This window comes from Aedes albopictus, chromosome 2, assembly GCF_035046485.1.
Source record: "Aedes albopictus strain Foshan chromosome 2, AalbF5, whole genome shotgun sequence".
NCBI classification, from domain to species: Eukaryota; Metazoa; Arthropoda; class Insecta; order Diptera; family Culicidae; genus Aedes; species Aedes albopictus.
The window spans coordinates 104,871,411-104,887,968 of NC_085137.1; the positions used below are offsets into that span (position 1 = coordinate 104,871,411).

At 38.0% G+C, this 16,558-nt stretch overlaps 2 protein-coding genes across 2 annotated transcripts in view; both read left to right on the forward strand.

Annotated features, from left to right (window-relative positions):
- The window catches only part of LOC134287690 (uncharacterized), a 303,954-nt gene that overhangs the window by 220,825 nt on the left and 66,571 nt on the right, over positions 1-16,558 (forward strand). The window lies entirely within an intron of this gene.
- LOC109417092 (thioester-containing protein 1 allele S3) lies at positions 14,408-16,074 on the forward strand. Its single transcript, XM_062847721.1, has 4 exons — positions 14,408-14,530; positions 14,899-15,082; positions 15,142-15,504; positions 15,565-16,074. The coding sequence occupies exons 1-4, from the start codon at positions 14,463-14,465 to the stop codon at positions 16,072-16,074; spliced, it is 1,125 nt and encodes a 374-aa protein (XP_062703705.1). The 5' UTR covers positions 14,408-14,462.

Genomic DNA, 16,558 nt, shown 5'->3' on the forward strand with positions numbered 1-16,558 from the left:
CATGCCTACTCTTCAACATCACTCTAGGTCCAGAAGGTGTGATGCGACGAGCCAGGCTCAACAGCCGGGGAACGATTTTCACAAATTCCGGACAATTTATGTGCTTTGCGGACGACATGGACATTATCGCCAGTACATTTGGAACGGTGGCAGAGCTGTACACCCACCTGAAACGCGAAACAGCAAAGAGCGGACTGGTGGTGAATGCCTCAAAAACAAAGTACATGCTGGTGGACGGAACTGAACACGACTGGATCCATCTGGGTAGTAATGTTACGATAGACGGGGATACTTTCGAGGTGGTGGAGGAATTCGTCTACCTCGGATCCTTACTGACGGCTGACAACAATGTGAGCCATGAAACTCGGAGGCACATCATCAGCGGGAGTTGGGCCTACTACGGGCTCCAGAAGAAACTGCGGTCGAAAAAGATTCGCCCACGCACCAAATGCGCCATGTACGAAACGCTAATAAGACCGGTGGTCCTCTACGGACACGAGACATTGACCATGCTTGAGGAGGAACTGCAAGCACTCGGAGTTTTCGAGAGACGCGTGCTGAGGACGATCTTCGGCGGTGTGCAGGAGAACGGTGTGTGGCGGAGAAGGCGAACCCAGTATCCAGAAGGTGGCCAAAGCCGGAAGGATACGGTGGGCAGGGCATGTTGCAAGAATGCTGGACAACAACCCTGCAAAGCTGGTGTTTGCAACTGATCCGGTTGGCACAAGAAGGCGTGGAGCGCAGAGAGCGCGGTGGACGGACTAGGTGGAGCGTGACCTGGCGAGCATTGGGTGCGACCGAGGATGGAGAGCGGCAGCCACAAACCGAGTATTGTGGCGTACTATTGTTGATTATGCCTTGTTTTAAATGTGATGTTGAACAAATAAATGTATGTACACTGTGGTGCATAATTGATCGGACAAACGGCGATTTTCATACAAAATGGTCAAGTTTGAGATGCTGTAACTATAGTTTTCTTTGGTAGATTGAGCTCAATTTTTGACACGGAACTACGAATATGCTGAATTTTGTGTATACAAAGTATAAAATGTTTTCGTTCACAGGTCTGGGCGTGGCAAGGCGTTGAAAATATTGCAAAAGTGACCGGACAGCGGTACCCATTTGATTTACACGCGTGCCGCTGTCCGATCACTTTTGCAATATTTTCAACGCCTTGCCACGCCCAGACCTGTGAACGAAAACATTTTATACTTTGTATACACAAAATTCAGCATATTCGTAGTTCCGTGTCAAAAATTGAGCTCAATCTACCAAAGAAAACTATAGTTACAGCATCTCAAACTTGACCATTTTGTATGAAAATCGCCGTTTGTCCGATCAATTATGCACCACAGTCAAGGATGGAAATCTAGTGATCATGATAAGATCCTGAATGTGTCGCGGTTGAAGCGCTTCGCGCGATCATAGCAACAACGATAGTACCTTGTCGTCAAGCATTATAACAAACCACGTTCCGCAAAAATTGAATCGCGAGGCATGTGCGGCCATGATGCGATCGTTATCATGAAGTTGAAATGATAAATACCGAAAATCATTCACTTTTTGTGCATTCTTGTTACTTTAATATCAATATATGCTAATAATTGTATTGTTTCTAATCATGAATTCAGTTTATTGCTTCATAAGTGGTTCAAAATCGTAATGAATAAAATTTATCGCGACTTGTAACATGATCCGATAACGTGTGATCCCATGATAAAGCATGCATCAGATGCTTTGATTGCTTGTGATCCCATGATTCAAGCACGGGGCGAGGGTGTCGGCATCATGCTACTGCAAGAGCAAAGGCAATCTTGGATTGTTCGTATCCTGTATCATTTGTCACTAGAAGTGATTTTCTTCCATCCTTGACCACAGTGTATGTATATAATCACTACTAAATCTTGGTAAATTTTTTATTGGAACACGAAAAGTATTCAACTATGTAGTGACATTTAATTTGGATGTCAGCTAAATATGCTGTTAGGTATCAAAAAATAAAGAAAATGTTTTCATTTCCAATAAAAAGCACCAAAAACAAGGAAGATGCCAAATTTGTAGTCTGCTTCGAAGAGGTATTATATTTTACAAACATTTATTTCATGTGAATGTAGTTGGAGCCCTGTTACAGCTCTAAATAAACTGTTCTTAAGCTCGGTAGAGCGATAATATTTACTAAAATGATGGTTTGAAGTATGGCCAAAATATGTTCAACATAATCAGATGGGGACATATTTTAGCCCACCTGTCAGATTTATTCTTCTAGTTTCTTCTAAAGGGAGAAAACATCCATGCCAACGTAATGTACTTTGAAACCAGAAAAATAGTACACGTTGGGGCCTCCTGTGACCTGGTTTGTTATACGTTTATTTCATAATGATATTGTTATGGGTTCGATTTGTGTCGTAACAACTTTTCGAAAAGTAGAATGTTTTTTTAGGTGTTCTGTAATCCAGTATAGAACAGATGTGTTATCTGACGTATGTTTGACAAATTATGTACCATTAGCATTACTTTATGTTTGATGGCCTTCTTACTTATTATTATATGTGTGTAATTTAGCCTTACATTTAGCCAAATCACTAAACCTTCATACTTCCTTCGAAGCGTTACGTAATTTATGCAAGGTGGCTGACGTCATGCAATAGTTAATAAACTCACGTTTTGCTCAACATTTTTTTATAAAACACCTACAATGTGTGTAAAAAAAGTTGGTCCACGTAGTTTTAACTATGTGTAAAGTTATGCCGATGTGCCTTCATTTCATCAAGCAATTAAAATTTAATTGGTGATTCAAAATAGAAGGCCGAGATCCTACAGGAGTTTTGGAATTTTATGTATTTACTTCAACAATCTTGAGTTCTGTTCAGATCCTTTCGACAGAAAACGTATTACTCTACGTAATGCCTACTGAAATTATCCATGTTTTAAAGTAAAACCCTTTTTTTTTGCAGAATTGTCCATCCACTTCTTAAAGAGTTACAAAATACCTCCCTTACCCTACCGTATGCGTGATAATGTTTGCACCATTGTTAAATAACGTTACAGTTTAATTTGTGAATTGGTTTTCTTTTCAGGCATTTCAGCTATAACTCATGTCATAGTAGACTGGGAATAAAAATGTTGGTTTTCTTAGTTTGACTATGGGGTGATACACAAATTATGTCACGCAAAAAATCGACCTTTTTCAACCCCCCCCTCCCCCCTATGTCACATTTTTTGTATGGGACCTCAATATTTTTGTATGGGTCGTCACGTTCTGCAAAACCCCCCTCCCCCCTGAAAGCGTGACGTAATTTGTGCATGACCCCGTAGCAACAAAGTCAACCTACTCATGATTTCGCGCAAATGTCGAAAAGTGGATTTTCAGTCACCGTGGGAGTACATACATTAGCCTGGTACACGGTTTATATGGGAAAATACAAAAAATAGAAAAACTCTAACTCCTGTATACTTTTTGAGTTCCACTTTGGTCCCATATCAACTGGGCAAAATTTCAGATCGATCGGAAAAACTATCTTTTAGCGCCCGCCATTCTTAGTTTTTCATACGATTTACTATGGGGAAATTTTACTTCTGCAAAGAAAAATCGCTAGGAGTCACCCCTTTATCCCTAAAAATAAGTCGATGAATGATTTCTGTAGAAAACTTCACGAGGAATTAGACCCCCGAAGACCACAAACCGATGCGACGTTAGTGGAAAAAGTTATTAAGCCTCCCCCGATCGATGAAATGACGAGATTTTATTATTTATTGTTATTCCTTACATGTTAAACAGCGTTGGCATGCCATTCAGGTTTCAGTCAATAACTTTTTCCACATGCCTTAGATCGCTTTCCGGTCTTCGAAGGATTGGTTCCTCGTAAAATTTCCAGTAGGAATCATTCATCGATTTATTTTTAGGGGTTAAGGGGCAACCTGTGGCGATTTTTCTTTGAAAAAGTGATTTTCCCCATAGTAAATCGTATGAAAACTTAAAATGGCTGGCGCTAAAATATAGTTTCTCCGATCGAGCTGAAATTTTGCACAGTTGATATGGGACCAAAATGGAACTCAAAAAGTGTACAGGAGTAAAATGTCTTTTGGTGTCCCACGCTAACATACATACATACATACATTTATTTGTTCAACATCACATTAAATTAAATTTAAAGACAAGACATAATCAACAATAGTACGCCACAATACTCGGTTTGTGGCTGTCGTTCTCCATCCTCGGTCGCGCCCAATGCTCGCCAAGTCACGCTCCACCTGGTCAGCCCATCGTGCTCTCTGCGCTCCACGCCTTATTGTGCCAACCGGATAAGTTCCAAACACCAGCTTTGCAGGGTTGTTGTCCGGCATTCTTGCAACATGCCCTGCCCATAGGGTTACCATATTGTTCACACATGAAAAGAATACTTCAAGAATTATGATAAAAGAGTATTAAAGAGTACAGTAATCGAGTAAAAATTGATTTTTTTCGATTAAATACTGTTTGGCACTCTAAAAGTTTTTGATATTTAAATGCTGTAAATCACACTTGACACCTAATGGTAGATACATTTTCTAACGACGTGAAAAACTAAAGTTGTGTCTACTTAATGTATCACTGGATTAGAGTGGGTCAACGTTGTATGGAGAAACTTTATATTTGATCGTATCAACCCGGAACAAAGCTTTTTCAATCTATACTAGTGTCCAAAACAACTGTGCAAAATTTGGGAGCGATTGGTTGCGTCCGCGTATTCCGCATTGCAATTGAAATTTGTATGGAATTTAGTATGGGAAAACATGCTTTTTTTGCATTTTACTCAAAGGTTGAATTTTCTTATCTAATACCATACAACAAATGACGTTAAAGTATAGCCTAAGATATGCCGAAAAACTTTGCCGAAGACCGCAAAGCGATCCGACGCTTGTGCAAAAAGTTATTCGCCTGGTAACTTAGGCCAAAAATTGAGATTTTATTATTGTTGTTATTCCTTTACATGTTAAATGTTAAGCACCACCGGGTAATGTGTACGTTATAACTTTTTTCACAAGTGTCGGATCACTTTGCGGTCTTCGGCAAAGTTTTTCGGCATATCCTAGGCTATACTTCAACGTCATTAGTTAGATCGTTTTAGACGAAAAATTTCAATTTAAGAGAAAATTGCAAAAAAACGTTTTCCTATACTAAATTCCATACAAATTTCAATCGCAATGCGGAATACGGGGAAGCAACCAATCGCTCCCAAATTTTGCACAGTTGCTTTGAACGCTAAAAGGAATCGAAAAAGCTTTGTTCCAAAAAATCGACTTTGTTGACCCAGTCTACTGGATAGTTATTACATCAGTTTCTAATCTCATATTGTTTCAGTATTCATGCCAACTATTGACCAATCCAAATACTTGTGTGTTAGTGATTTGTTTTCCAATTCCTTTCGTTAAGAATTAGCGAGAACTGACATTTTTTTCGTTCTCCCGTAAATGGATTTCGTGCAATAGGTTTCGTAAGACTTGTTTTCTTGTGAAACGGACCTAGTGTAATGGTTAAAACACGTGACGCTTACGCCGAGGCCGAGGATCGAAATACAATCCCGACAAACTTGCAAAATGTGAGTTTTTTCTTCGGAAGAGCTAAAATTTCGTTAATACAGATTACAAACATTTTTTAAGAACTCAATGGAAAATGTAACTCACTGCTTCGTTCAAGACAGTTTTAAAAATTAAGCCTGCTTTCAAAAGCTAAGATATTACAGAAACGAAATACTTTCATTATTATTTACCCTTCCGATTATTGCACGTCAAAGTAAAGCCATTTTTGCAAAACAAATTAATAAACGACAGTTTTAACAACATTTTTCAGCAGGGAGCAAATCATATTCTGAATGAATTTGTGTGATTTCGATGGAAGAAAGGGAAAAAGCCTGTCTTCTGCAGATAAAACCTGTCGTTAAGTGTTTCTAATTTGTATCATACTGATTCTTTTACTAAGATTATTTTGATTGATATGTATATTTTATCAGAAAAAATGCGATTTTTCAAAAAAGAGTACAATTGGGCCAATTTTGCCAAAAAGAATAGTACGCCTAAATTTTTGCTGAAAAAGAGTACATGTACTCTTAAAAGAGTACGTCTGGTAACCCTACCTGCCCACCGTATCCTTCTGGCTTTGACCACCGTCTGGCTGGGTTCGCCGTAAAGTGCAGCGAGCTCCTGGTTCATCCTTCTCCGCCACACATTGTCCTCCTGCACACCGCCGAAGATCTTCCTTAGCACGCGTCGCTCGAAGACTCCGAGTACTTGCAGGTCCTCCTCGAGTATGGTCTATGTCTCGTGTCCGTAGAAGACCACCGGTCTTATCAGCGTCTTGTACATGGTGCATTTGGTGCGTGGGTGAATCTTTTTCGACCGCAGTTTCTTCTGGAGTAGGGGTCGCAGTACCGACCACTTTTGGTGAGTATCGGTATTTCGGTACTGAGGCTCACAGTACCGGTAGTACCGGTAAAATACCGATAATGGAAAATGTTCACTAAAATGAAAAGCAATATATTTTGCACAATAAAATCTTCCATTTACCCTAGGGGAAAACACTACTATTAATTCCGAAGCAACCTTGAGCAATCGTTAGCAGAGATGCCAGATATACAGATTTTTCTGTATTATACAGATTTTTGACCTTCTATACAGACAAGATACAGAGTACAGAAAAGTACAGATTTTCAAAATGTGATCAGGGATGCCAGATGATTTTTTGAAAAATCTGTATCACTTTTTTCAAAAATCTGTATCCCATATAAAATTTGGGTGAAATATCTGTATCCCATACAAAAATAAAATAGGTCCTCTAGCACAAAAATCTGTATTTTATATAAAACGAAATCTGTACGGATGCTCAAAAATCTGTGTAATACAGATAAATCTGTATATATGGCATCCCTGAATGTGATACAGATTTCTCCAGAAAGCACAAAGTTTGGAGTTATTTTCAATAAATTGAATGAAAAATTTCTAAATTGCTGCTTAAACTATGAAGAATTCAAGCAAATCTGGGCATTTTCGCACATGTTTTAGAAAAATAAATGCCAGTAAAAATTCAAGACCGTCAAAAAGTAGTACATTTTTATCAGTTTCTATTGAAATCTAGGACTCTTGTTGTCTGCTATACCCTCAAATACGACGATACAGAAATATCTGTATTGATACAGATTTTTGAAAAAATAATCTGGCATCTCTGCGTGAGTAACTCTTTTTATTCGAATTCATTCAGAAACGTCTATACGAAGCGGGAAATCGGGCAACACTGCTTGATTTTTCACTGGTATCAAGCAACACTTATGGAAACCCAGAGTGATCCAGAGCTATCCAGAGGAATTCTAAGGAACACTTCGATATCAGAGTTATTCTCGCTGTATCTGTCTTACCCCTAGCATTTATCAGACTCTCGTAAATACCGGTTTTTAGGGAGGCTCATTGTACGTGGATTTGCTAATGTAACACGACGAATCAGAACCGTCGTTTTTGGAATCGCCGTTCGAACCGTCGTACGATTGAAGAGCGAGACACCAGGCAAACTGACACATCGTTATGACATATTTAACGTACACGGAGAAACTTAAAAATTCAAAATTAGGTACTTTTAAACTCAATTTTGAGTTCTTTTTCATCTCCCTTTTCATGCGCTCTTTCTATTGTTGTCAGAGAGTGAAGAGAGAAACACCCCAACTTTTGCAGTTCCGTGCGTCAAGCCAACACTGAGTTTCTAGCACAGTACTCAAATTTGAGTGAATACAACCTAGTCAAAATTTCGGTTGGGTGGAAAAAACTTAAAATCAGGTATTTTTTTTCACATGGAAGCAAGCGGGAACAACCCAACAAAAACATCGATTCCATCAACTCAAAATTGGCTTGACGCACGCAACCCCGAAATTGGGTGGAAAGAACTCACTTTTGGGTAGTTTCGTCTCTGCGTGTAGGAGCAACACCTGTGTGAGATTCTCTCTCTCGGTTGGTGTGGTTTGTTTTGATTCAGTCTGACATTTCTTTTATGCTGCTCATGCTGCCGATGCTGCCAGCTGATGGACGAGCATAGTCGAAGGGGTGCTCCAATGCATTTTCGGAAGAGTTGGTCGAGATGGAAAGTTTTCGTTGTAATATTCTGGGAAATTCTGGATTAAAAATTCAGCATTAGACTTTTCAATGCGTGTTTTATATATTATTTCACAGAGAATCATTGTAAAGGTCGTTTAACGTAATACGCGCATTAACTTAGAAGTCTATAATTTGACAAGAACGCATGGAAACACCCCTTGAATTGAACGGCGATTCCCAAACAGCTCAAGCAAATTCCCTTGGAATTCATCTTTGAAGTAAATTCACAATATAGATCGATGAAAAAAAAATAGAAAAAAATGAGTTGTATGAAACTGTTTTTAGAGCTATTGTTTAGCTTCTTAGCAGTTTTGCAGGCAGTACCTTAGAAAGTCTAAAATAAAATAGGAACAATCTTACATATAGCATAATCAGCTAGATAGATGCTATATAGACAGAAGAAGATTGAACTATGTTTTCCTTAATTCCTTCTCAAAAACTGAAGAAAAACAAGAAATTCTGTAACTAATGGAGTCTCCCCTATCCGGCATCTATGAAACCCCTTTCTTCACCGCCTCAGGGTCGGCATGTGCGCTTAACTCACCGCGACCAAGAAAACCCTTGAAGTCCGAATTGCAACACAAACCCACTTTGTTTTCTAACTTTGTACACACAGGTACTTTTATTCACTTTCCCACTTCCTTACAGCCTATCTTCTAAGGAGTGTATCGGAAAGTAGTTGAAAATGTTCAGGATGCTCTACCTCGAAGCTGGGTTGGTCTTTTTATTTCGGTTCTTCTATGAAATCTTCACAATATAGTTAAATTTAGAACAGATTGAAAAAAAAAATAGAAAATGTTTAGTTTTATTCAAAATGTGTTTAAATGAATACACCTCACAAAATAAAAATCTGCACAAAATGTAATTTTGTTAAGATTTTTCAACATTTCAAAAATCTGTAGCGAATAAAATTTGTACGATAAAAAATCTGGAAAATATTGATGCTTGTTAACAGTTATGTACACATCATTTGACATCATGTACCGTGGATACACAGTTATGGATCACACACGGTTACGGATCAATTCGATGTTTACGATCGTATGTTCCAGCTTAGCATGGCATGGGGTAGCAAAGTATAGTGTTTATGCTATGAAGACTATGCTATGTTATGCCATGCTGTGCAGTGAGGCGACATTTGACCGTAAACATCGAATTGATCCGTAACCATGTGTGATCCATAACTGTGTATCCACGGTACATATCATTTGACACCGACATTCAAAATTCATGTTTTAGATAGAAAAATCTCCAATATCTACAAAATGGTTCACTCCAAAAAACGTCTATTTTTTGGCAAACTTTGAAGTTTGCATTTAATATCATAAAAGGTTATAAAATTTCTTTTTTTGCTCTACCTTACTCGTCCATAAATTAAAAAACATACCCTATTTGAAAAAAAAACGAATTTCCCATTTTGTATATTTTTGATTTGCGTAAACATGATTTTAAGGAGCATAGAAAAAAGGGGTTCCTCAAAAATGGCCTTTTTGCATTTTTAAGAATTGCGCTAGAACGCAGTGGAGATTTTTCTTGAAAAAAATAATTTGACTATATCATGAGCATTCTGGAGATTAATATATTTGCACAAAAAAGTATACAATTTTCGAAAATTATCGAACTTTTTTCGCATTTCAAATTTTTTAGAAGGTGTGCAAAATTTTAAAAACATGTGTTCAGTATTTTAGATTTAAAACCCAGTTAAATGAATATTTTTAGAAAATCATAAAACCATTTCTTTTATCAAGGATTTATACAGTATCTCCAAAAATAAAATTACCTCACAGTTGTATTTAACTATTTTTGAGGCTATTGTAAACATTTTCAACTACTTTACGATACATTCCTTACCTTAACTATTTCTCCTTCTTCCCTTAAACGGTCGACGGGGCCCCTTCACCTTTCCGCAACCACACTTTCCACCTATCTCCGTCGACGCTGGCTCGCTTCGCTGCGACGGCTTCACTTCCTCCTTCCTCGCTCGCTGGGGGTTACCGACGCTCCATACACTAGGCGCCCCTCCGTCTTTTGCCAAAATTGGTAAAAACCCCTCCCTTGGCGCCACTTCTGTGCACGGGCCTGTCGTCCTAGTTTAATATGGTATTTAACTGTATTGGCAGCATCAACTTCCTGTTCTTCGGCATTAAGCAGAACGATGGGTCAGTCATTAGCTTTGATTATACAGTCAGGTTTTTTTTTACGCGGTTTTGTTTTACGCGGTTTTCATTTACGAGGTTTTTTTACGCGGATTTTTGAATTAACGCGGTTTATTTTTACGCGGATTTTTGAATTAACGTGGTTTATTTTTACGTGGATTTTTGAATTACCGCGGTTTTCATTTACGTGGATTTTTAAAATTTTGAAGCCGGATTTTTTTCCAAGCATTATTATAGAGTTTTTCTACATATTTCTGTAGTTTCGGTGCTTAACAGCATAAAAAGGGTAGAATATGGTGCAGAGTATTTTTTTCCGGCTATCCTAGGTCATGCAAACTGTTCTTGAGTTTAGATCCTAAAGTCTATGGCTGTAACGGTAACTTCTTTCATTATACAAAGCTACGATTTGTAATCTATCATATCCAGTAAGTCTTTTGAAAGTTCGATAGACAGTTTCAGATCAGTCGGGATATCCTAGGTCATTCGAACTGTTCTGGAGTTTAGATTCTAAAGTCTACGGCAGTAACGATAACTTCTTACATTATTCAAAGCTACGATATGTAATCTATCCTGTCCAGTAAGTCTTTTGAAAGTTCGATAGGCAGTTTCAGATCAGTCGGAATATTCTAGGTCATCCAAACTGTTCTGGAGCTTAGATCCTGAAGTCTACGGCTATAACGGTAACTTCTTTCATTATACAAAGCCACGATTTGTAATCTATCATGTCCAGTAAGTCTTTTGAAAGTTCAATAGACAGTTTCAGATCAGTCGGAATATCCTAGGACATCCAAACTGTTCCAAATTACTACGATTTGTAATCTATTACGTACAGTAAATCTTCTGACTGTTCAATTGGATGATGTGGAATATTTCAAAACTATTTTGGAATAATTATTGATTTGAACCCTGTCTATTTATGTACAGTTACTATTTTTAGCTTGAGAAACTACTGTCATAGCCATAGACTTTTAAGAACTGAGTTCCAGAACACTTATGATTACCTGGAATATCCCAACACTTTCTAAGAGTGCCTTTGTGACCTTTAACTATTAAGTGAACATGATTGAATGCCTGTACTTCGACAGTTATGCGACACCTGTGAGTTGAAGCCTTAAAAACGAACCGGATCAAACCAGTGTTGCAAAAAATCATCCTACATTTGAACACTAACCAACAAATCTTTTCAGTCATTTTTCCTTCTATTCATGTTCAAAACGACTTCATTCAAAGCACCTCTCAAATGAGAAGCGAATCCTTGTCAATTGAATACATTGTCACTCGAATGAGTGGGTAACAAAACACGAAAAACCCTGCAAAATTCCGCCTGACTGAAAAAATATCGAATGTCGGGTCAAAGTCGGGTCAATTTTTATCAAATGTTGGGCCACTGTTGGACCAACATCGAACAAGTATTGGGTCCTTGTTGGGTTTAGTGGCCAAAATAAAAATAGGTGAATGATAGGTTGAGGTCGGGTTTGACGTCATCAATGATGGTAAAAGCTTTAAACCTACAACACCACACATATTGTTTCCTAGCTGGAGGTCAATTGGACGATATGTGCATTGACAGAGACTGGAACAACTGAATGATCATAGGCTATTCGATTGAGATTCCGTTAGTAAATGGAAAAATGAGTGGTTACCATCCTTAATTTCAGCTTTAAATGTCGGTTGATACTGACACTTCGCAGCACTGGTTCAAACTGCTCGAATATGAATTGTCACTCGAGCATGACAGATGCCCACGAGAACTTTCTCATGCATCAAGTCACTGCATAAGTGCCGCTCACTGATTGTGTTAAAAGTTATAAATCATGGTATTCATTTAGGCGGATTTTTAATAAACGCGGTTTTCATTTACGCGGATATTTGAATTAACGCAGTTTATTTTTACGCGGATTTTTGAATTAACGCGGTTTTTTACGCGGTTTTTTTACGCGGTATGTATTCCCCTGCGTAAAAAAAACCTGACTGTAATCTCCTCTGGCTGCACCTAAAGTTTTGATGTTGGCCATCTGAATTTGGCAGTCGGCAATGTATTTTTTCTTTCTACATCAACGCAATTTTTAGTGCTAGGTTATTTAGTTCATCTAGGGACCCACGCCTTACTACTCTTCCGAAGGAAGAACTCACATTTTGCTAATGGAAGTTTCATTACATTTCATGTCATTTACTTGATATGACATGTAAATTTCTGTGATATCCCACGCTCCAATTATGTGTATTATATTGTCACACACAAAATAATGTACAAATGTATTTGAAAGTAAAGAACGAATGTTACGATCACATATTTCTATCTATATCAACGAGATTTGTATCTCTAGGATAGTTCATCTTGGGACCCACGCTCCACTTCCCGAAGAAAGAACTGTTATATGTGTTCGACAGATCTTCGGCGTGAAAGGTAATCTTAAGGCGAAACTAGAAGCATTTCCTCACTTTTTGGTTTTCGATTTTTTATGAAATAACGAAGCAATATTTTCAAAATCGGGTTTCGAACACATGTAGAGTAAAGATCAAGGTATCTTCTGATTTTTTTGTGGTGGAAATTATTTTTCGTTTTTGCATAAACCGTTTTTGAACAAAATTTCACAAAAAAATGGTTTCTGCGTTAATGGAAAACATTTTCCACCACAAAAAAATCAGAAGATATCATGACCTATACTCTACATGTGTTCGAAAACCGATTTTGAAAATATTGCTTCGTTATTTTATTAAAAAAAATTGTTTTCACTTTTTTATGGAACCTTTATTGTGATGTTATGTACCTATTCTAGACAAGAATCAGTTATTAAACTATTGTATTCCGTTTAAAAAGTAATTTAATGTGGCTGAACTCGCTAATTTCATAGAAAATTACCTACTTTTAGACGTTTAAGAGTCAATTTCAAAAGTAATTTAGAATTTTAACTGATGTTAAATTGTATGCTGATCAATTTCACCCCAAAACGGTATTTTCAATAGGACAGATCGGCGAAGTACTAGATTTGTAGTAATGAGCTGAATTTTAGTATGGTGAGAAGGTCAATTCTCCGTTTCTGCAATGAAATGGTGCAAAAAGCGTGGGTATTATGATTCCTTGCCTAATTTGATGATGTTTGAGCAAAACTTTGGGCAACAGTATTATTGTTTTCACCATTTCTTGCAACATAAACAACATAATTGTCCAAAGTTTTGCTCAAACATCATCAAATTAGGCAAGGAATCATAATACCCACGCTTTTTGCACCATTTCATTGCAGAAACGGAGAATTGATCTTCTCACCATACTAAAATTCAGCTCATTACTACAAATCTAGTACTACACCGAACGTGCCCCATTGATTTAGGGTTTCAGCCCGACTAACATAAGTAGCTGCATGAGAGCTTATGTAGCAAACGCATTTGGAAGAAAGCTCCTTTGGGGGCATCCATTTAGTACGTCACGCTAAAATTGGGAATTTTCGACCCCCCTCCCCCCTTCGTACGGGGTTTTCCCATACTTAATACATTGCTTGTCACAGTTTCGCCAAACCCCCCTCCCTCCTCTAAGCGTGACGTACTTTATGGATGCCCCCTTTAAGCTCTTATTCAGCAAAAATGTAAGTTGGGAAGTTATTAAACTTTATGTTAAAAATTGTTGAACCAAAATAGTGTCATGCAGTTTTATAGAGGTCCACCCAGTACTGATTTTTCATAAATTCTTTTGATAATATTTGGATTGGTACTCACGTTATCAGCAAAAGGTGTTTTAACCCTTTGGAGCCGGAGGGGTCATATATGACCCCGGCGATTAAACCGAGCATAACAAACGTGTTCGACACCAGCGAGGTTGCGTCGACAGTGGCCAAAAAAATCGGCTCCAAAAGGTTAAAGTGATCAATTTGACCCCGGTTCACGGTACACAAGAACTCGACAATTGTCAAAAAAAAAACCAAACCGTTACATTTGAAATGGGCAATTCAAGCTTTTATCGGGTCAGCTAGTAAAGATAAAACAAAACATCGGGAAAAGAATGTGGACAATTTCCTCGGTGACCAACTGTGGGATTCCCTAGTTAGTTGACTGCGGATTTCGTCAGTTTTCGGGTAAAACCACTTGGTTTGAAAATAACTTCTTATCATAATAACTTGAAGAAATATATAAATTGATAATGTTTTCTGACAGGATTCAGTTTAATTGTGAAAGCAGCGTAGGAAAGGTGTTACCATGCACGCTCTATTGTTGTGTTGGGCATTTGCAGTTTTCATAACTTGCGGTCACTGTCAGGACGGAGGGTAAGAAACCATGTGAATATTAGTGAATTTGATTTTTTTCGGAATTCCAAGTAACGGATGGCTTAATAAAAGTGAAACGGTTCTTCTAATTTTATGTTTGGAAACTTATCATGACATTAGAATTATATTTTTTTCTGAATTAAATTATACAATCATGTAAATAATAAGTGATAAATTAGTTTCACAGCTTTTGTTTTCAAAATAAAAATGAGATCTATCCATCGCATTTTTTTTTAATCGTTGAGACTTTTTCGGAGGGTTAAACTTTACTTCCCAAATAAATATTTTATTATTTAATTACAATACAAAATACATCATCCTTACATAAAGACTTAAGATTAAGATGCTGGAGTAAAATTTAATTACAGGTTAATTGTTTTTGGGCCAAAAAAGATACATCCGAAAAGTGAGTTTACAATCGTGATCACTAATTTACTCAACCAAAGAGTACGATTGCAAGCAACCCTGGAAAATCTAGAAAACCCATCGATACTGCGACAAGTTAAAAGTTATAATTTCGAACGTCAGACCTCTGAAAAGTTAACATTCCAAGTACGTATTGGTGATGGGAGTTCTTTAATGCATCAAAATAACGTCTGCATTAATTCCAGGTGGCTGACATAGAAAAATGTGATTGTTATCAGTTGGAAGTGAAGAGCTTAGACAATACTTTCAGCTTCGTTGAGCACGCTAGTTTGGAGAATGATGCCAAAACTGCAATAACACTAATTGAAACTGACAAACCTGTGTACAGTCCAGGCGAAAAACTACGCTTCCGTGTTCTCGTAGTTGATATAAACACAAAACCGGTGACAAACATCGAAACTGTTGACGTTACAATCACAGATCCGGATAACAGAGTGCTCAGGACGTGGCCGCTCGCTAGATTACACAAAGGGGTATTTGAATCAGACGTACAATTGTCATCATCATCGAACTCTGGAAAATGGTCGTTAACGGTAGTTGTAGATGGCGTAAGTGGAAGTACCTAGGTTTCTTATGGCATTAAACATTCATTGGCGTTGCATTTCTAGGTTGAAGAACACAAATACTTTGAAGTACTCCTTGACCTACCGAAGTTTTTTGTGAGGGCATCCCCGTTGAAACCAGTTTTGCTCGAAGACACGACGATTTCGATCATGCTAGAAACAGCATACACGTTCGGCCATCCCGTTGAAGGTCGTTACAAAGCTGAGCTGTTTCTTGATGATCCTGTTGGACAACCAGATCACATTGCACAGGGTCAAATAAACGGAAGAACTTCTGTTCATTTTCATATGAAAGATCAAGTGCGAGATCAAGTGTATATGGACAGCGGCTCCGATTTCACTCAGGCTACCCTGATGGTTGAAGTTCAGACAACGTTATCAAGTGAGTATTGGTGTTTTTTCTACTTCGCTAAGCAATGGAGAGATAATCTGCGCAACAGACAACTGATCTGGAGGCTGAGGCAAAGTTCAACGCCAACGACCGGGCGGATCTATACCCCGACCCACAAAACGCATTCCCGCCGCAAAACCTCACGTCTCTCCGGTTCCACCTAGGAAACATTGATTCAGAGAGGAGCTAATACATATCGCGCCCTCAAGGATAGCTGCTTAACATAGGAATTCTTGCTGGAAACCTGAGAGTGCATTTTTTTGAAAGGCCTTCACAATTTTCTTTTTTTTAATTACTTCTAGAAAGTTCTTGTGGGAATATTTCAAGGATTTCCACAGGGAATTCACAAGAAGTTTCTTCTGGGTGTGATCCAAAAGCTGTTTCTGAAATTCTTTCTAGGAACATTCTAAGATTTCTCACTGGAAACGAGATCTTTTTTTTTGTGGAAATCCTCTAGGAGATACTTCTAGCAATTCCACAAGCGTTCAATCTTTTTAGGGTCATTTTCATTTCTTTTAAATGTTACATCAAATTCAAGATAAAACTAGATCAACAGTATTTCTCCATAAGAGGCTGTCCATAAACCACGTGGTCATTTTTTTGGGACTTCTCAACCCCCCGCGTGGTCATTTGTCCATACAAAAATTT

Bases quoted from the DNA above. Each gene is read 5' to 3' on its own strand.
- LOC109417092 (XM_062847721.1), top strand. From the start codon at position 14,463: ATGCACGCTCTATTGTTGTGTTGGGCATTTGCAGTTTTCATAACTTGC. The intron at 14,531-14,898 runs GTAAGAAACCAT...ATTTAATTACAG, and splicing joins GGTCACTGTCAGGACGGAGG to GTTAATTGTTTTTGGGCCAA. The intron at 15,083-15,141 runs GTACGTATTGGT...CATTAATTCCAG, and splicing joins CTGAAAAGTTAACATTCCAA to GTGGCTGACATAGAAAAATG.